At 40.7% G+C, this 22008-nt stretch overlaps 1 protein-coding gene across 9 annotated transcripts in view; it reads right to left on the bottom strand.

Annotated features, from left to right (window-relative positions):
• Positions 1-7950: 7950 nt before the first annotated feature.
• Positions 7951-22008, bottom strand: part of LOC100408904 (transport and Golgi organization protein 1 homolog) — a 56512-nt gene continuing 42454 nt past the window's right edge. For 7 of the 9 annotated variants that reach the window (XM_078356535.1, XM_035280832.3, XM_078356540.1 and 4 more), the window contains 15 exons: positions 21362-21484; positions 21147-21258; positions 20198-20253; positions 20016-20106; positions 19701-19839; positions 14511-14612; positions 13938-13998; positions 13797-13832; positions 13654-13721; positions 13452-13552; positions 11540-11608; positions 11335-11414; positions 11143-11214; positions 9532-9691; positions 7951-8416 (listed from right to left, as the gene is read on the bottom strand). In XM_078356535.1, the coding sequence (XP_078212661.1) occupies positions 8157-8416; positions 9532-9691; positions 11143-11214; positions 11335-11414; positions 11540-11608; positions 13452-13552; positions 13654-13721; positions 13797-13832; positions 13938-13998; positions 14511-14612; positions 19701-19839; positions 20016-20106; positions 20198-20253; positions 21147-21258; positions 21362-21484 (1530 nt within the window). In that variant the 3' untranslated portion in view covers positions 7951-8156. Of the gene's footprint in view, positions 8417-9531; positions 9692-11142; positions 11215-11334; positions 11415-11539; positions 11609-12866; positions 13291-13451; positions 13553-13653; positions 13722-13796; positions 13833-13937; positions 13999-14510; positions 14613-19700; positions 19840-20015; positions 20107-20197; positions 20254-21146; positions 21259-21361; positions 21485-22008 lie in introns of those variants that run through there. The other 2 variants (XM_054248162.2, XM_035280837.3) reach the window with 2 other exon arrangements.

The raw sequence follows: 22008 nt of genomic DNA, 5'->3' as shown, positions 1-22008 counted from the left end.
TTGCTAGGCATGGTGCACATGCCTATAGTCCTAGCTACTTGGGGGAAAGTAGGAGGTGGGAAGATCGCTTGAGCCCAGGAGATTGATACTGCAGTGAGCTATATTCGTGTCACTGCACTACAGCCTGCTCTGCCTAAAAAAAAAAAGAAAAAAAAAGGTCAGTTGCAGTGGCTCCCATCTGTAATCCCAACACCTTGAGAGGCTGAGGCAGGTGGATCACCTGAGGTTGGAAGTTTGAGACTAGCCTTGCCAACATGTGGAAATTCCGTCTCCACTAACAATACAAAAGGTATCCAGGCATGGTGGTGGACACCTGTAATCCCAGCTACTCAGGAGGCTGAGGAAGGACAATGTCTTGAACCAGGGAGGCAGAGGTTGCAGTGAGCCAAGATCATGCCAGTGCACTCCAGCCTGGGCAACGGAGTGAGACTCTGTCTCAAAAATAAAAGGCTTCTTGAGGACAGGGACTTTGCCTTTCATCTCTGTATCTCCTATTTATGTACACAATAATAAGGTATGAAAATCCAACACCCATTCTTGATTTTTAAGAGTCCTGTTAACCTAAGAATATATAAGAAACAAGCAGCTGCCAGGAGCAGTGGCTCACGCCTGTAATCCCAGCACTTTGGGAGGCCGAAGTGGGTGGATCACGAGGTCAAGAGATCGAGACCATCCTGGCCAACATAGTGAAACCCCGTCTCTACTAAAGACAAAAAAAATTAGCCAGGCATGGTGGCACATGCCTGTAATCCCAGCTACTTGGGAGGCTGAGACAGGAGAATCGTTTGAACCCAGGAGGCGAAGGTTGCGGTGAGCCGAGAATGCACCATTGCACTCCAGCCTGGGTAACGAGCGAAACTCCGTCTCAAAAAAAAAACAACCCAGCAGCAAACACTATACTTTTTTTACTTTTATTTTCAGAGAAAGGGTTTTCTCTGTCACCCAGGCTGTAGTACAGTGGTGCAATCATAGCTCACTGTACCTTCAAACTCCTGGTCTCAAGTGATCTTCCCACCTGGGCCTCCCAAAGGGCTGACATTACAGGCATGAGCCATTATAGCCAACCAAGCGAACACTATTCTTTTTTTTTTTTTTTTTTTTTTTGGAGTTGGAGTTTTGCTTTTATCATCCAGGCTGGAGTGCAATGGTGTGATCTAGGCTCACTGCAACCTCTCCCTCCTGGGTTCAAGCGATTCTCCTGCCTCAGACTGCCAAGTAGCTAGGGCTACAGGCATGCACCACTATACCAGGCTAATTTTGTATTTTTAGTAAAAAGACGCAGTTTCACCATGTTTGCCAGGCCAGTCTTGAACTCCTGACCTCAGGTGATCCACCTGCCTCAGCCTCCCAAAGTGCTGGGATTACAGGTGTGAGCCACCGTACCCGGCATACGGACACTATTCTTGATAATGCAACATTAGCGGCATTCCCACTCCAGTCAATAACAAAACAAATACGCTCTTATCTAACATTATTATTGCTCTCCTTTAACATTATTCTGGAAGTTCTAGCCAGTGGAAGAGAGAAGATATAGGTCATGTAAATTTTGGATAGGAAGAAAACAATATTTACCTAGAAAATCCAACGTAACTAAAAAATAATTGGAACTAGTAAAAGCATCCAACAAGATGGTAACTCTAAGGCCTAAGACTTTCTGCTTTAAGTCATGCTATCCTGAAAGTGGGCTTCTGTTTGTGTACTACAGTACATCCTTTTTGGTCTTTTTTTAATTTTGAGACAGAGTTTCGCTCTTGTTACCCAGGCTGGAGTGCAATGGCGCGATCTCGGCTCACCGCAACCTCCGCCTCGTGGGTTCAAGCAATTCTCCTGCCTCAGACTCCTGAGTAGCGGGGATTACAGGCACGTGCCACTGTGCCCAGCTAATTTTTGTATTTTGAGTAGAGATGGGGTTTCACCATGTTGACCAGGATGGTCTCGATCTGTTGACCTCGTGATCCACCCGCCTCGGCCTCCCAAAGTGCTGGGATTACAGGTATGAGCCACCACGCCTGGCCCACAGGTCAACAGTTTAATGTGGCTGTAAAAATCTAATGTGCTGTGTGTTGATAGAAGTGTAATGGGCAGAATAAAAGTGACAATATTTCTTCCTCTACTTTGTCCTGATCTCATCACACCCAGAACATTTTGTTCAGTTTTGAGTACTACATTTTAAAAGACACACTGATGAACAGGTATATATTTGAAAGAAGGCAGCTGGAATGGATTAAAACTATAATCTGAAGAACTACTAAAAGGGTTGGAAACATCTGGCCTAGAGAGAAAAGACATGCAAGACATGATGGCCTGAAATATATGAGAGATTCATGGAGGATCCCAGGCTAATGGCTTGAGCTCAGGAATTTGAGACCTCTGTATAGCCTCAGAGATACAGCAAATAGAGGTGTAGAAAAGCAGAGGTGTATCGAATAATAATAATAGTTTAGAACAGCGGGGCTGTCTTGGGCAATATTAAGTTTCAATCACTGGAGGTGTTCAAAAACAGATTATTTGGTTATTCATTTGTTGAATAAATCATTACAGGATTGCCGGGCGTGGTGGCTCATGCCTATAATCCCAGCACTTTGGGAGGCCGAGGCGGGTAGATCACAAGGTCAAGAGATCGAGACCATCTTGGTCAACAAGGTGAAACCCCATCTCTACTAAAAATACAAAAATTAGCTGGGCATGGTGGCACACGCCTGTAGTCCCAGCTACTTGGGAGGCTGAGGCAGGAGAATTGCTTGAACCCAGGAGGCGGAGGTTGCGATGAGCTGATATCGTGCCATTGTACTCCAGCCTGGGTAACAAGAGCGAAAACAAAATAAATGATTACAGGATTCTCTGTATCCCTAGTGCATTATGTGGTAGGATACAGTATTTATGAAAAGCATTTTGGGCTGGGTGTGGTGGCTCATGCTTGTAATCCTAGCACTTTTGGAGGCCGAGGTGGGCATATTGCCTGAGCTCAGCAGTTTGAGACCAGCCTGGGCAACACAGTGAAATCCCATCTCTACTAAAATACAAAAAAATTAGCTGGGCATGGTGGCCTGTGCCTGTAGTCCTAGGCACTCAGAAGGCTGAGGCAGGAGAATTGCTTGAACCTGGGTGGTGGAGTTTGCAGTGAGCCAAGATCATGTCTTTGCACTCCCACCTGGGCGACAAAGTGAGACTTCGTCCAAAAAAAAAAAAAAAAGAATTTTGTTTTTAAATCTCACCTTCCTCTTCTGTATTATATAGCATTTGATTACTCAACGATATTTAGTTAGCACCTATCTGTGATGCATAGGAAACTGTGTTGGAACCTTTATGAAACTTCGTAATATTGGCCAGGCACAATGGCTCACACCTGTAATCCCAATACTTTGGGAGGCCAACATGGTTGGATCATTTGAATCCAGGAGTTCAATACCAGTCTGGGCAACATGGCCCATGAGACTAACAGTGGACTTTGCAGCGGAAACCCTACAAGCCAGAAGAGACTGGGGGCCAATATTCAACTTTTTTTTTTTTGAGATGGAGTTTTGCTGTTGTTACCCAGACTGGAGTGCAATGGCACAATCTCGGCTCACCGCAACCTCTGCCTCCTGGGTTCAAGCAATTCTCCTGCCTCAGCCTCCCAAGTAGCTGGGACTACAGGCACACACCACCATGCCCAGCTAATTTTTGTATTTTTAGTAAAGACAGGGTTTCACCTCGTTGACCAGGATGGCAGGATGGTCTCGATCGCTTGACCTCGTGATCCACCCGCTTCAGCCTCCCAAAGTGCTGGGATTATAGGCCTGAGCCACCACGCCCGATCTCCTTTTTTTTTTTGAGCTGGAATCCTGCTCTGTCGCTAGGCTGGAGTGCAGTGGCACTATTTCAGCTCACTGCAACCTCCGTCTCCTGGGTTAAAGTGATTCCCCTGTCAGAGCCTCCTGAGTAGCCGGGATTATAGATGCCCTCCACCATGCCCAGCCAGGATGGTCTTGATCTCCTGACCTCACGATCCGCTCACCTTGACCTCACAAAGTGCTGGCATTACAGGCATGAGCCACCACACCCAGCCTGCAACATTTTTAAAGAAAAGAAATTCCAACTCAGAATTTTACATTTGGCCAAACTAAGCTCCATAAATGAAGTAGAAATAAGATCCTTTTCAGACAAGCAAATGCTGAGTGAATTTGTTACCACCAGACCTGCCGTATAAGAGCTCCTGAAGAAAGTACTCAATATAGAGAGGAAAAACCATTACCAGCCATTGCAGAACACACTGAAGTACACAGACCAATGACAGTATAAAGCATCATATAAACAAGTCCGCAAAATAGAGAGCTAACATCACGATGACAGGATCAAATCCACACATAACACACTGAAGTACACAGACCAATGACACTACAAAGCATCATATAAACAAGTCTGCAAAATAGAGAGCTAACATCACGATGACAGGATCAAATCCACACATAACACACTGAAGTACACAGACCAATGACACTACAAAGCAATCATATAAACAAGTCCGCAAAATAGAGAGCTAACATCATGATGACGGGATCAAATCCACACAAAGCAATACTAACCTTAAATGTAAATGGGCTAAATGGCCCAATTAAAAGACACAGTGTGGCAAACTTGCTAAAAACCAAGATCGATTGGGAGGCAGTCTTCAAGAGACCCATCTCACATGCAGTGACACAGACAGGCTCAAAATAAAAAGATGAGGGAAAATCTGCCAAGCAAATGGAAAAAAAAGAAAAAACCAGGGGCCGTAATCCTAATTTCTGACAACATAGACTTTAAACCAACAAAGATCAAAAAGGACAAAGAAGGGCATTATATAACGGAAAAGGGTTCAATTCAGCAAGAAGAGCTAACTATCCTAAATATATATGCACTCAACACAGGAGCACCCAGATTCCTAAGACAAGTTCTTAGAGACCTTCAAAGACACTTAGACTCCCACTCAGTAACAGTGGGAGACCAATACCCCACTGACAATATTAGAGCATCAAGACAGAAAATTAACAAAGATATTTAGGATCTGAACTCAGCACTGGATCAAATGGGCCTGGTAGATACCTAAAGAACTCTTGACCACAAAACAATGGAATATACATTCTTCTCATCACCACGTGGCACTTACTCTAAAATCAATCACATAATCAGAAGTAAAATACTCCTCAGCAAATGGAAAAGAAGCGAAATCATAATAAACAGTCTGTTGGCCCACAGAATCAAGACTAAGAAATTCACTCTAAACCTTATAATTCCATCCAACAAGACAAATATATAAGTAAACAACAAAATAAGAAAATATAAGTAAACAAATACAATTTAAACTTGGTAAGGGCTGGCATGGTGGCCCATGTCTGTAATCCAAGCATTTTGGGAGGCCTGGGAAGGCTAATTGCTTGAGCTCAGGAATTTTTTTTTTTGAGACGGAGTTTCACTCTTGTTACCCAGGCTGGAGTGCAATGGCGTGATCTCGGCACACTGCAACCTCCGCCTCCCGGGTTCAAGCAATTCTCCTGCCTCAGCCTCCCAAGTAGCTGGGACTACAGGCACGCGCCACCATGCCCAACTAATTTTTTGTATTTTTAGTAGAGACGGGGTTTCACCATGTTGACCAGGATGGTCTTGATCTCTTGACCTCATGATCCACCCACCTCACCCTCCCAAAGTGCTGGGATTACAGGCTTGAGCCACCATGCCCGGCCCAAGCTCAGGAATTTGAGACCAGCCTGGGCAACATTATGAAACCCCATCTCTACTAAAAATACAAAAATTAGCTGGGCAGGTGGCACACACCTGTGGTTCCAGCTACTCAGGAGGCTAAGATGGGAGGCTCACTTGAGCCCAGGAAGTCAAGGTTGCAGTGAGCTGTGATCATGCCACTGCACTCCAGCCTGGGTGACAGAGCAAGACCTTGTCTGAACAAACAAACCAAACTTGGTAAGATCCCAGGTAACTTTCTGTCTTCAATTTTGCATGTCTCTTATGTACCTGGCTTCCTAATGTACCTCAAAATTGGCATCCAGAAGAGCAAGCCAAGATTCCTGTATTTGTCCCAAAATAAAATGAATAAAACCTAGTCTAGGTAGTTAGTGAATCACTAATAGGCAAAAACATGCAAAGTCTCATTATTACGCAGCTTCCAAGGCCAGGGCGTGGTGGCTCACGCCTGTAATCCCAGCACTTTGGGAGGCCGAAGTGGGCAGATCACCTGAGGTTGGGAGTGCGAGACCGGCCTGACCAACATGGAGAAACTGCATCTCTACTAAAAATACAAAAAAAAATTTAGCCGGGCGTGGTGCTGTATGCCTGTAATCCCAGCAACTCAGGGGGCTGAGGCAGGGGTATCACTTGAACCTGGATGCAGAGGTTGAGGTGAGTGAGATCATGCCATTGCACTCCAGCCTGAGCAACAAGAGAGAAACTTTGTCTAAAAATAAGTAGTAATAATAATTAGAAACTATTAACTTCACCATTGTTTTGTGTTCTAAAGAGATTGACAGGTAAACTCAAAAGCTGTATTTGTGACTTAATCTTATTTTACATGGTTAAAAGTGGCCTATGCCCTCTATGGAGTTTTCCTCTTTATTTCTATTCTTGATATTAAATGAGAAGAAATACAGACTGAATTCTCTTTTCCTGAAGAATTCATATATTCCTTATGAACTGTGAAAGAGTTGTCTTCTTTCAAAGGTCCTTATCTTTCTAAACTATCTTCAGTCTTTTAGTATAAAGAGAAAATTTTGTTTCATGTCAAAGCTTTGGCTCCTTTATATAAGGTATTAATTGATTAAATATCAAAACAGTGACAAGTCATACACTAAGTTTCAAAAATGTTACATCATAGGGCTTTAAAGAATGGAAGAATATAGCCTAGCAATTAAGGAAAGTGTCAGCCTTTTATGATCCTAATCTAAATCTTAAACTCCTTAAAAGGAGCGCTATTACTATTGTAATTAAAATGTCTGAAGAGTTCTTAGAAACATAGTTTTTAAAGAAACATTGTTTTAAAGACACTGTGTAGCAATGGATAAGACTTTTAAGTATGGTGCAATTCCAGATAGTTAATGATTTTTAAATGAAAGCACCAATGTTTAAATATTAATTTTGGAATCTGTCACCCCCCCTTTCCCCCCCAAAAAAGAATTAATTTCAACCCTTGGTTGCTGACCTAGGGCATGGTGTAAGCATCACAGCCCTACATCATTCTTTCTCATGGCATTAGACTTTTCCAATCCTTTTATTGTATTCCTTGAAAAATCAGTGGCAAGGTATGGGAAAGATAAGAGACCACACATTTTAAAATCTTAAAAAGATTTTAGTACTTTTATGACACATCGTTTTCACTTTTCTGTTGTGCGCCCTTTCTACAGGAATGGTGAAAGCGACAGAACATCAGGTCAAACACCTCTTGCTACTAATGTAAATTCACTCTCTGAAAACCATTCTCAAATAGACAGTAAGTGCCATAAAGCAGGCATGTGAATGCTGCACAAGTGGGAACCCACTCACTTCTTTGAAATAAAAAGACATCACTTGCAGACTTCACAGGTGTCTGAGGGGAGCGGCCGGAAGTGTGCTGCCAGCCACCATCTTCAGTTCTGGGAGACTGAGTTTACATGTTTTCCAAATGGCACAAGCCTCCTAAGAGTCCAGTGAATCAACAGACATTTGTGAAATATTAATAAACAACTTTTTATGAGCGATTACTACAAAGAACTTCAGCAAGAGGGGAGAGAAAGTTTAGTGATCTTTTAGTAAACATTTTTAGCGTAACAGTCTTTGGGACCAGATAGTTTAAAAAAAAAAACAAAAATGCTTATAAACACCATGGCTCCGTATTCAGCTGGTGTACACTACAAACAGGATGATGGAAATACATGTTCTTAAAGCATTTCCACAGAAAATGTTAGTATTTTTCATGACATTCTAAATAAATTTTGCCACATTAGCTAAAACACAAGTATTCTTTATTGCACATTTCAAAGTAGTAAGGACGCTATAGCTTAAAAGGTGATTTTTATTTAGGGAAGGAATGACATTTATGAAGTGTTTGGCTCAAAAATGCACACTGCCAAGGCAGCTTAGTTCTAACAGATCTTTTAAAATACACTTGGATTTTGAAGTCCTTTCTGGTCATGAATAATGCACAGTCCTGACTAGTGCTGAGAGGCAGGAGGAGGCTCATCTACAGAGCCTGGCGGTAGTAAGTCTCTTGCGGCAGGTGGTGGTGGGTAATCCTGGGGAACATGGGCTGGGGGTGGTAATCGGGTACCAGGAATAAAGTACTCTCTTGGGGCAAGAGGACCTAAAGGTCTAAAGGGTGCCTGTCCTGGTATAAATGCCCGAGGGTGGAGTGGCACGTCCCGTCTTCTTGGGGCAAATTCCCTTAAGCCTAATGGTGGACGCATACCAGGGCCTGGAAAACAAAAATTATGTAGAGTAAATTCCTTCGAATAAATTAAGACGATGCCAGGTACGTTAATATATTCTGTCATCCCTTGTTTCTGGAGGCAGAGTCTTGCCTGTCAGTCAGGCTGGACTGGAGTGAAGTGATCATGGCTCACTGCAGCCTCAATCTCCTGGGCTCAATCGATCCTCCCCCCTCAGACTCCGAGTAGCTGGGACAACAGGTGCAAACCACCACACCCACCTAATTTTTGTATTTTTTGAAAAGACAGGGTTTCACCACGTTGCCCAGGCTAGTCTCAAACTCCTAGGCTCAAGGGATCCATGTGCCTCAGCCTCCCAAAGTGCTGGAATTACAGGCATGAGCCACTGTGCCTGGCCTGTCATCTTTATATTGACATAGATTTGTACTTGAAAGTACTATATACCATAACAAGAAGAAAGACTAAATGTGGCTTCATTGCAACCAACATTTTGATAAATTCCATTGTTTACTACTGTATATTAAGAATTTATGTAGTAGCTCAACATGTGCCTAATACATGCCATGATAATCCAGGTGCTGGCCCTGCTGGAAAAGGTCTTCCAGCTTCATCTAATTAAATCAGCAGCATTCATTAGACAGCAGTTAAAATCTTCCTTCTCTTTCCTATCTCCCTCCTTTGTATTCCCCAAGGTGAGGGTTGAGGGTTTTATCTTTCCCTCTCTAATATTCTGTCACCCACTGCTTATGCTTCTGTTGCGGGTGATTAGAAGCTTTATGTTGTAGACTGTGTATATCTGTGACCTACAGGACATCTTAATTAGGGGATGTGTTTTATCTACCTTGCTATCCATTGCAGAACCTAGTACACAGCCAGAGATATTCAAAAAACATGTGCTGAATATTTCTGGCTTTCTATAAATAGCCCCTTTCCCTGTTCTATTAGAGACAATTATTGCCCATCTAATAAAGGACATTATGCAGCCCCCTTTGTGTCTTAAGAAACTTGGGGAGAAGTTACGATGTACTCAGTCAGCTTCGTCGCTGCATTGCAAAGCCCAGCAATTGCAGTTGTTTTAGCAAGGGATAGAGAGAAGATGACCATGCTTTACAGTCAGTTACTACTGTTCAGATCATCTTACCAAAGGGTGGAGGAATTCGCCGAGGCCAAAAAGGTCCACAAGGTCCACAGAGCTGAGGTGGTGGTCCATATCGAATGGGTGGTGGTACAGGGCCTCCCATGGGGGTGCCCATAAGAGGGACTCCTGGGAAAGGAGGGGGCCCTTTTGGAGTCGTATTAGCCTGCAGAGTAGAAGCAATTGAAGTTTTGAAATGCTCTGGTGTGACAGACAAAAGTACCAGCACCAGTAACAACTAAAACCCAATGAAGCACATGTCAGGCACTTGTCCAAAGAGCAGAATCAGTGCAACAACTACCACTCTCATTGGTTCCCACTGACAGCTTAGAAAGGTTAAAAGTATGTCACAGGAGTGAACACTTTTGCTATAATCGTATTATTGCTTATATCTGCAATGGAAGGGCAAGCAAAGGTTATAAAGGGAAGTCATTCCTGACTAATACTGTCTCTACGGCAGGCGCTCCCTCTGCACATCCCTCCCTCCCGTCAGAATAATTTCCATATGTAGAATGCGGAGAATAAAAGGGAATGAAAAATCCATTCTCTACCATGTAACAGCATTATTCACAGTACCTTCAACAGGCCTTACGTATGTTAACTCAAATTCTCCTATCTCTAAATCTCTAATAGGACCATCTTGTTCTAAATATGCGGGAACACAGGCACAGAGAGTATTAGATAATTTGCTGACAGTCACAAGCATGTAAGAAGCTGGGATGGAATTCAATGCCAGGTTTGACTCCAAGGCCATGTTCTTTCCACCTCTACTTCTCCTCTCTAACAAAGTAGTCTCTACTCTCTTTGAAGTCTTCTACTTCAGAGGGGTCTTGGCTCTTATCCAAGCTGCCCTTGGACAAAAAGATTTCTCAAGAGATGTGTATTCCTCGAGTCATGTGCTGGAACTCCAAAGCATTTTCCAAGAGAAACAATGTTATATACACAAATGACACCGGCACACTCTAAATACATTCATTCACTAGTAATACTGTCTACTACAAGACACTGACTAGTCATTCCCTATGGGAAAGTGGTTTGGAAACTCTCAATCATTAAAATAAATGTACTTTGATTTCAATACAGAGAAGCATGGTGAGGGCTGACTAGAGGACTTACCAGCCTTAACAGCTACACAAGTTACAAGAGAATACGCTTATGTGAACGCTGTTTAAGGCCACTGCTGAGAACTGGCCCAATGGGTAATTAGAGACTTCCACTACTCAGTACTTCACTTCCAACAAACATTCTTCTGTTATCAATCTGTAATTTCAGATCATTCAAAATAGGTTTTGCCTAGTATACAATTGGAGATATTCTTAAACAGCACATTTCCAAAGGAAGACATAACAATGAATTACACAACTTACAATGAATTTACTTTGCATAAGAGCATTAAACCCTGAAATGCAGAAGAGTGGGGACTTTGCACTTTTGTTTAAGTTAATTACAGTTACAGCAAATGCTCTACACAGGTTAAATGTCTAATCAAACAGGAGAGGGAGAAAAGGCCAACAAATCAGTCAGACTTCAGCAACACTCCCAAGTCGAGGACAAAAGTACGATCAATATCGCCAGGCAATTTATAGCCCAGTTCAGTCCACACTTCTAAGTACTTACTGCTACTGGATGCTCAGCTGAAGATGTAATGTTGGGAATGGAGCGGACTTCAGGCTCTTGGAGAACAGTTTGCTTTTTTAGAAAAATAAATGAGATAGTACAAATAGAACACACAAATAGGAGATGAAGCAAAGAGAGTTGTAGGAAAAGCTACATGTTCTTGAAATAAATATTCAAAATGGGTGCATTTACCTTGCTTTCGTCCATCATCCGGGTAGGGGAAGGGCCTCTTGAGCTGTTTTTCATCATGGCAGCTGTACCAGGTCCTGGATCTGTCAGAGACCAGAGAATTGACATAGGCTTATCCTGACTTGTGTACTCTAAGAGGACGATAAAAAAAATCCTCTCCCCACTTCCTGCATGGTTTTAGACTCTTTAAACACTCTTGCTCCCTTACCAGAAGGAAACGGTTTCCCAGATGCCTCAGCTGACCATCGAGGATGAGTCAGAGGCCCGTCCACAGAACCTTGTGAAAGAAATAACAGAGCCCTTGTATGTATTTTTCAGAAGAAATAACAAATTGTAGACAGGTTAGGGTTCAAGTCTATCTGGAAAGCAACATTAAAAACGGGTCTCCCGATACTCATGAAGGCAAATCATTTATCATTTATGCACGGACTTAAAGAATTAAAATAAGCAATGCCTTGCACTGAAAGAACAATAAACCTGCACATTCATGGCTCTGGTCTATACTTCAAGCTATGGACTTCTATATACAGTATTCTACATTGTGATTGTTGTTCAGTGTATATGTAATCTGACTTCCGTATCTTACTAGTGTAGACATATTTAGGATTCACAATAGACTCAACAGCATTTCACACTATAGTAATGAGAAGTGGAAACATGTATGCCTCATAAACTATGAAGTTACTAAGGCAAATACAGTTGATTCTTGAACAATGCAGGGGTTAGGTGTGCTGATCCCCTGTGCAGTGAAAAACCCACGTGTAACTTTTGACTCCCCAAAGCCTAGCTACTAATAAATAGCCTACTACTGACCACAAGCCTTACCAGTAACATAAACAGTTGATTAACACATATTCTGTATATATATATTGTATACTGTATTCTTACCTTAGTAGAGTAAGCTAAAGAAAATGTTACTGAAATCCTAGGAGGAAATGTATGCACAATACTGTACTGTATTTGTCTATACTGTAAGTGTACAGGATCTGTTTACAAGAGGACTCGTGACAGAAATGACAGATAACTGCTGCTGCACACTCCAGTGTTTGGTCTATATCAAAGCAATTCAGCTTTTCTAGTGATGTCATGACTTTGCTTCTTGAGAATAATTCCGGCATCACTAGCGGCATTTCATATGGGCCACGTGGTGTTATTCCAGGTTTATGTTATTGCACTAAACATAAAAAATACACAACAACTGTGAAAGATTATGTTTACATGGAGATTAACAGACACGTGTTTAAAGCGGATACTCGCCACACTTGAGCTCACCGCCATAGCAACAGGAGGTGGCGATCAAATTATTACAGTACAGTGTATACTACAGCTAACTTGATGCATTTATGATTTAATACTGTGTCTTTACATGTGTTTACTTTCTCCCAATTGTGAATGGTGTCATGTATATCTGTGTTTGCGCACGTGTTGATAAACTTTTTAAAATAAATTTTTGTATATTTTACAATAGTATATGATAAAATAGACTAGTATCTACATATATTTTATGCATTCATGACATACCAAAATTTTTTAAAAAATATTTCTAGGCTGTGTGGTTCATCTGCAAGCTCTTTCAAATTATTGCAAAGTTCCAAAAAATTTCCCAAGGTATTTTTTGAAAAACCTCTGCATATAAGCAGACCTGCACAAATCAAACCTGTGTTTGTTCAAGGGTCAGCTGTATTTGGGAGAGGAATCCCACAGAACTTTAAAGATAAAGTATAAATTTTTTTACACTTCATAGTAAAACAATTAAAAACAAACAATAAAAGGACCTTAATGGAAATAATAAATGCTTTTTGTTCTAAAACAAACCTTGCAGTTGAATACTTATCCACCAAGACAAATTAAGAAATTTCCTTTTTTATACTGGACAGACCCAAATTCTAAGGTGTTGTTTGCATTAGAATCCTCAAATAAAAAGGAAAAAGCCAAAAGAGCCATTCTGGCTCAGAGGACCTAAAGATGACAGCGTCTTGTTACCATTTTAAGACAGCCTTTTTTTCTTAAGTTCTTGAGATTATTCCTAGGGTATCATAACCATTAAACACAAACAAAAGTCATTTACATACATTTTACACCACAAACAGATTGTTGCCCTTCACAAGGTGCTCCCTTACCTCTCCGGGGAGGGGTTTGTGTATTTGGTCTTCCCGGCATTGGTTTTACAATCACAGGTTCTTCCTGCAGCGTTGCCATCTTTTGTGTTAATTCCAATAATCTTGAATATAGAGAAAGAGTATTTAAGAAAGACTTAAATATGAAACAGAAACCAATTCCTTCAGAGATAACACTGAAAACACAGGCATCCAAATCACATACTTGTGTCTCAAGTTGGTAGCTTCCCTTTTCTCTTCGGCTATAGCTCTTTCTGCAGCACGAGCTTTGAGCTACGGAAGAAATATATTCAAATTAAGTTCTAGGAGACTATGCACCAAATACAGGAAAGAAAAAAGAAATCTTACCCAGTTTTCATGAACTTTCTTCTCATGGGTGGCGATCTAAAAAAGATAATACATCACAAAATATGCTTACAGATTCATTCTAATCGCCTGCATTAATTATCAAAGAATTCTGGGCACTAAATAGGAGACTAGAATCATTACCTGGTTTTTAAATAACCGCTCTGTTTTCTGTAATTCATCCTCCAATTCTTCAATTCTCCGCCTAAAAATTACACTTGGCTTTATGAGTTAAGGCACAACCGAATAAAACCCAAACAATGTGACGATGTTAACACTTACCCTAACAACTGCACCCTAATAGAGCTACTTCAACTGTTCCTAAATGTTTCTCAAATAATCCTGTTATCATCCACTATAAACCCTTTTTTCCTTTTTTCGTCCTTTAATTATATAATAAAAAAATTTCCCAAAGGTAGAATTACTGGGTCTATCAAATGGCAAAATCACTTTAATGGCTTTTGATACATCACACAACAAACTGCCCCCCTCCCCGCCCACTATCCCCAGAGCTGTTTGCGTGAACCAAGTTCCCTTACAGTTTTGCCAGCACTGGGTATTTGTTAGTATTTTTCCATTTGTTAACTTAAAATTTAGTTTTTCTTTTGTGTGAGTTTATGTATTCATGTCCTCTGACCATTTATTTACACTTTTGGGCTAAAAAAAAAAAAAACTAGTTTCATTAGCCAGTGACACCGTCTTAGAGGGTGAACTTACTTGTAAGTTTTTACTTCCTCTGCAGCCAAAACTGCCTTTTCATCAGCGGCTGATAGCCTCTGCTCTCGTTCTTGCCGCTCATACTCTTCTTGACTTAATTTCCTACGATAAAACCGGTTGTCAGTGAAAGTATTTCTCTTTTCCTCCTGGCATTCTGTCTGAATGCTCTACTAAAATGTCACTTCCTATCCTATTCTTAAAAATGCACAGACTATACAAAGTCATAGGAAGGAATTCAAAGTGTCCTTTAGGATGAAAATCCAACTGCGGCCTGTTGATACATCACCTGCATTTTCTAATGTCTCGTAACTTTTTCGTCACTAGTAAGTAAATGTAAAACCCTGTGTGTCCCATGGGAAAGACTTGTGTTGAAATGATGAATGCTCACTTTTCTTCAATGTAGAAAGCCAGGACACAGTTAAGCTTTCCCCACAGTTAAAACAGGGGATAATTACTTCTCTTATTTTAAACCATGGAAAAACCACTAATTAACTTTCTTATGCGCTGTTTCTCAATCCTAGACTGGTACCATGATAAAGACAGCCAACGAAAGGGCTTTTCAGAACATGCCTTCTAACTGTACAGTTAACCACAGAACATTTTCACACTTCAGATACGGAGCTCCCCTACCTATTTCAAAGGAATCATGATTAAGCAGAGAGACAAATCTGAGTATTGCCAATGTCTGTTGAATAGAAAAAGAATCCAACTCTCCCGTAATCAGGGTGCTATGCACTGAAAACTGGTTTTAACCTGATAATTGTCAAGCTCAAGACGTCAACATACTGTAACACAGACCGTAAAGGCAGCAACATTTAATGGTTTAAAAGTGCTACTTGCAGTTACCCTTGTACTTCTTTACTCATAGTTCTGATACAAAAGATACTTGAAACTTTTCTATAAATTGGAAACAGAAATGGAGCTATAGTAAAAAAGGTTAATAACAACAAAGAGAAAAGTTGATGTATTCCTTCATAACTGCGCATTTAATATTTCAGCAATATTTTGTGAGTGGTTATAATATACTAGTTACCTTATAAGAGGCTAAGATAAAGCTTTGGGTATGGTAAGTACCACCTCTGCACTAAAAGAGCTCACAATTGAATGTATAAAAGGTGGGTATAAGAATAGAACAATCCCTCCCTGACTCTGGCTTAGGAGGGGATGTAGACAAAACAAGTCTTAGAGAAAGATTCAAGAGAATTCTGCTTCCAATAACGGATGAGTTAGTCTGCAAACACTGAAGATAAGAACATATGGACAAAAATAGAAAGAATGTGCTTGAAGGCATCAGAAAGCTAATAAGGCAGTGAAGAAAATCCAGTAGGAAAAACCACAGAATTACAAGGAAGTCTGGCATTTTAAGCCATTGTCCCCCAGGTTCATCCACACATTAAAAATAAGCCAGACATATATGAAGGTTGAGAAGAACTTTCAACAGATCCCTGGGTTCAGAGAAACAAGAGGTGGAGTTCAGGGCTCACAATGAGAAGGTCCCTGAGAAAAAGCCCTAGGCTTTGGGTTGAGACCAGAAAAGAGCTGCACACTTGGAGTACTGAACAGGCAATATAATGTCCTTTAAACAGACTAAGCCGTTTTTCAATGAACTTAATTGCTAACTGGAATAAAGTGACCACCACCTGCTAGAGGTAATCTCAGATCTTTTCTGTAGGATGGTAACATCATCCGAGACCTCAAATTTCCCCTACAATTTTCATAAACAATGTTTACCACCCCATCAAAACCAACCAGGCATTCCATAAGACAAGACAATGTGACTGCAATCTAAAAGACAAGAGAAACAGACTCATAAGGGATCCACATAATAGGATTACCACAGATTTTAAAGCAATTGTGCCTTATATATGGAAGGAAGTAAAAGTCAAGATTATGAATTTCAGCAGAGGATCAGAAACTATAAAAGTGAAAAATAGTAAGTGAAACCAAAAAGAACTCAATTAATGATTTCAGCAGATTAGATAACTGAGGTGACATTTTAGCACACGGGAAGCCAGTCAGAAAACATCCAGAATGAAGCAAATTCAGGATATAGGAGCACTGGGCAAGGGGTAGGGATGAGGGATCCTAGTATGTTTAATGGGATTCTCAGGACAAGAGAGAATGAAATGGAATTAATATGTGAAAAAAGAGGCCCCAATTTCAAGAGAGGTTTATAACCTCAAGCAGCATAAATGCAAAAGAAAAAGCAGGGGGGTGGGGGTGGAGGGGTGATGACAAAACCCTACATGAGGCACCTCCCAACAAAATTGCTGAAAAACCAAAAAGAAAAATGACTAAAGGCCGCTAGGGAAGGCATGATGTATTTGAAAAAGAGAAAATAAGAATGATAATAGATTCCTCAAAGAAACTTTAAAACCAGAAGATAACTGGTTATCTTTAAAGTGCCGGTATTAAACAACTATGAAAATTCCATAACCAGTAGAAAGATCCTTTTAAGGCTGGGCACAGTGGCTCACACCTGTAATCCCAGCACTTTGGGAGCCCGAGGCAGGTGGATCGCCTGAGGTCAGGAGTTCGAGACCAGTCTGACCAACATGGAGAAACCCCATCTCCACTAAAAAAGAAAAAGAAAAAAAACAAAATGAAATTAGCTGGGCATGGTGGTGCATGCCTGTAATCCCAGCTACTTGGGAGGCTGAGGCAGGAGAATCACTTGAACTTGGGAGGCTGAGGTTGCAATGAGCAGGGATAGCACTGTTGCACTCCAGCCTGGGCAACAAGAGCAAAACTCTGTCTCAAAAAAAAAAGATCCTTTTAAAATAGAGTCAAAATAAAGACATTTTCATACAAAAATGAACTCACTGAACCTGAATTAAAGTATATTCTTCAAATAGAATGACAGTGATGGCAAATGGAAGACTGGAGATGCAGGAGAATAAAGTGTGATACTAACTATAAATATGTATGTAAATTGAGGATCAGCAGGATAGCACTGTAAAACACAAAACATTCTGTGGAGTCTGAGCTACAGAGAGCATTTCAATACATTACCACAGTAACATTTAAGTCAGGAGGAAGTTAAAGCCCAGAAAGAGGTAACTCCTCGGCCTGGTGCCTGGTGTGGTGGTTCATGCCTGTAGTCCCAGCACTTTGGGAAGCTGAGGTGGGCGGATCATGAGGTCAAGAGATTGAGACCATCCTGGCCAACATGGTGAAACCCCGTCTCTGAAACAAAATACATCTCTATTAAAAATACAAAAATTAGCCAGGCATGGTGGCGGGTGCCTGTAGTCCCAGCTACTTGAGGCAGGAGAATCACTTGAACCCAGGAGGCAGAAGTTGCAGTAAGCCGACATCGTGCCACTGCACTCCAGCCTGCCGACAGAGAGAGACCCTGTCTCACACACACACACAAAAAGAAAGGTAACTCCCTTATGTCAGACTTTGTAATAAGTCCAGGATACATACTGTGGCCTTTAAGGTAAAGACAACAAGAAAACTAGAACAATCTGTAACCACGAAACTTAAATAGAGAAGAGCAGAAGAACTTAAAATACTCTAATAATTCAAAAAAAAAAAAAAAGGAACACAGAACAGGCCATCAAATAAACGGAAGATACCAATATGTAGATTTAAACTCAAATATATTTTAGGAATTATATTTAAGAAGCAAATGAGGCTCAGTCTGTGTAGCTACCTATTTATTTATGCTACTCACTCCAAGAAAGATTTTTAGGAGCATGAACATGTGAGTAGGTAGGTGACTGCCAGGCAGAAACAATGAAGGACATTTTTACTGCAGAAAAAACAGCATACAGAAAGACAAAGACGTTTAGAGTGGCATGGAGGAACTGTTGAGTGTCTACAGTTCAAGAAGCATCAGAAGAAACCGCAGGAAGTATACCTGGAGAGGCAGCTCAGGGATAGCTGAGGGGAAAGTGGCCTCTGTTAAGAACTATGGAGTTGACCCTCAAGGGAATGGAGCATACTTGATAGATTTTAAGCACATAATGACACGGACAGACTTGTATTTTAGAAAGTTCACTCATGCAGCTATAGAGACAATCAGAATTTGGAAGCAGATGTATAAGAGAGACTGAAGATAAGAGAGGTGATTAGCTAGGGGACTGGCATAAAAGATGACAAGGGCCTGAACATACGCAGTGACTTTAGGGGTGGACAGCAGAGTACAAACCACGAATGGAGACTGAATGAATATTGTGGCACATAAATGGGTTAACTGGATCATGAAGAAAAAGTTTCCATTTAAATAATTCACATTACTATTGGAGGCAGAGAAGTGCTCTTTTTAAAAAAGTAATGAAATGAGGAATGTCTCTCTGAAGCAGGACAGGCATTTAGAGCTGGCCTGAGCAAAATCTGGAAAATCTAAAGGGACTGGCTGCTTGGTGAGCAAAGAATTAGAGAAAAAGTTAATGGTATAGTTTTAATGTTTAATGGCATACGGCAGTAGCAGACTAAGCATTTTAAAAGGTTAAGTTTGCTTAGCAAGAGAGGTCTTCTCACACACTGCCATCTACACCATAGAGTAAAATATAAGAGCAAACACAAATAGTAACTGCCACAGACAACCTATTTTTAGAGAATTCAGATGTTTTTGTGGAGAAAAAACTTGAATTATAAAAATAGTTTTCAAAAGATACCTAGCTCAAAATTTGAGATGTGCATTTCAGAAGATTAGTATCTAAATATATACACCAAATAGTTCTATATTCAACACTCCTCATCTTTGCCACAATTATGTTTAGTCTGAATATTTGACTCTGTGAAGTCCAAAACTTAATGTACCTTTAGTAAGTAAAATGTCCTTTTTTGAAGTTTTTATTCTACTAAAACATGTCGTACAAATCACTCAGACTTTTTAAAGGAAATTACGTAATTGACCACAAAGAAAGGAAAGTGAAATAAGTGGTGGAGCCACAGAAAAGGCGTGGACAGATCTTCAAAAGAGAAGCACTTCCACAGCAGGAACTGTCAGTCCCAGTCAAATGCTCCCTCTTACATGAGCTACAGGCAACAGTTTCTGACAACTGGTTAGGAAGGAAAGAAAAAGGCAGGTTATGAGAAACAAAGCAGATAGGAAGAAAGACAAATTTGTACTAATTAGAGATGGAAAGAAGGATAAATAATCCTAAAAAAGATAACACTGTCTATATTAGTACACCTTTATTTAGTCACATGACAGTGAACAGTAAATGAAAACCTTACTTTTGCAAAGCCATCTCCTTCTGCTGATACAGTTCACTCAGAATCTCCACTTTCTGCCTCAGGGTTCTGTTCTCATCTTCCAGTCCATTTTTGGCAGATTGTAGTGACTTGCGGTCATCTTCCAATTTCTTTATCTGGTCTGCAAAGGGTAAAACATTTGAGCTCTATGTGTGTGCACAAGAACTTGAGAACTTGGTTGGGGGTTTGGTGCGGAGAGGAATGAGAAGTATGAAAGCAGGAAACCACTCTTCATCTGTCTAATGCAATTTCGCATCTTTCCGATATACAGCAATTTCTTCTCAAGAAGCAACCTACCTTCCAGGTTACATTTAGTGGACCTGGCGGCTCTTAGCTTAGATCGTAAAAGGTTTAGATCCTCTTCAACTACCGATATTGCAGTCTGTGTCTAAAAATTACAGAAGACAGAAGTATTCATATAAGTGAGACACAGTAAAAGCATTCACAGGCACTTATGGGACTCTAAAAAAGGATTATACCCGAGAGACATCCATCATCTGCTGAATTTGAGTTTTCATCTTCTCTTTCCGGTCACCTAAAACACAAAAGACTTTCATTGCTTTTTCTTCCCTTGTGTTTTAAATCTGTATTTTCTTGATTTATGCAAAAATAAATAATTACCATGTTCCAACATTTAAAGAAGAAACAAAAATAGAACAGGATTAGACTGACTTTTAAGAGAACTGCAAACCTAGATTCAAAAAGTGAATTCCCATTTGCACAATAAACATGTTATACACGCCATTCTTGAGCAAGAAGAAACATGTGACATAAAGCTCTTTCTTCAATCTCAGATCTGTCTCCACCTGGGTTTAGTAAGTGTCTCATTCAGAAAGATTCCCTCCTATTCTCCTCCAGAATTGGCTATCAGGTGTGGTTTAAAACACTCACTACGTAAGCAATATCCAACCGGAGAGACGACATCTAGAAACACTTTCCTCATCAGTAAACACTGCTACCCTATCTTCTACTCTCCTTCTACCCCATCTTCCACTGCTTCTACTCTCGTGGCCTTAGTTTCTGGATCCAACCACCTCAGTAATCTTAAAACCAGTTGTGGGCCTAAAAATCAAACAGCTCCTGAGATAACGAGTTTTAAAATGTTATCTCCATGAAATTGAGAAATACAGTTTCTACTACTGTGTATGTTCAATACTTAGAGGTGTAAGACATGACCAGTGCAGCTCCCGTGCACCTTCTAGTCTCAATGGGATGTAAAAACACAGTGAGTGTTCCTTGCATGCTTATTGCTACACCATACCCTAGCAATCCACCTCTGCCCAATGCAAATAGACATATACACAAATCCAGTGATATGTGTTAACAACTCTAAAGCTTAAGAGGAAATGCAGCCAGCTGAAAAGTAGCATTAGTGTACTTAAAGACAGGAAGGGAAAAGGGGTCCATCCTCCTGGAGACCCATCTTACCTGCCGCTTCTCCACTTGCTAATTCATCTGAATCATTTCCTCCTTTAGTTTGACCCTCTGATTCAGATTCACATTCTAATCGATTCAACTGTGTAATGCAATTAGTCAAAGCCTAGAAAAGAAGTAAAAGGGCACTAAGAGTCTTTCCAGTTTAGTTCAACAGATTTCATGATAATTCACAAGAATTAAGCTTGTATTCATGAGAAGGTACTTACATTAATATAACCATCCTTGTGAGTAAGAGCTACTTCCAAATCTTTCTGAGACTTCTCTAATGATTTGATTTGTTCACTGAGCTCGGCATGTAATTTACTACAGTCTTCGATTTCCTGCTGCAACTGAAAAGTTAAAACACATGATTCCCACAGGTTAGGGCTTCTGCACCGGGGACAAGACCAAGTGAATGAGACAGGGAGGTAAGGAGCCATGCCTCTCCTTAGCCTGTCACTGTGGGCTAAGACCTTGGTTAAGTGGGAGGAGAGAGTGGCCCCAATCCTCAGAGCCATAGTGAGAACATCAGAGCTGACAAGGAAATTGATCTCGTTTATTGCATCCTTCAGAAAATTATAGCCAATTCAAATAATTTACTTCCAGAAGGAACTGAAGGGCTCATCCTACTATCTCTCAAGTCTAGACTCCTGATCATGTAACCTTCCCTTCGCTAGTGAAGCAGTAACTACTAACAGGAGGGTGATAAAATATCTAATTCTTAGGTTAAAAAAGTCAATCTATTACCCACTTAAGGCTACTCAAGTTAAAAGTAATTGGTGTTTGACAAAACAAGACTAAACACTCTGTTTAATAAATGGTGTTGGGAAAACTGGCTAGCCATGTGCAGAAAGCACAAACTGGACCTGTTCCT

Source organism: Callithrix jacchus, chromosome 19 (genome assembly GCF_049354715.1).
Source record: "Callithrix jacchus isolate 240 chromosome 19, calJac240_pri, whole genome shotgun sequence".
Classification (NCBI taxonomy): Eukaryota; Metazoa; Chordata; class Mammalia; order Primates; family Cebidae; genus Callithrix; species Callithrix jacchus.
This window is presented reverse-complemented; position numbering and strand designations above follow the sequence as displayed.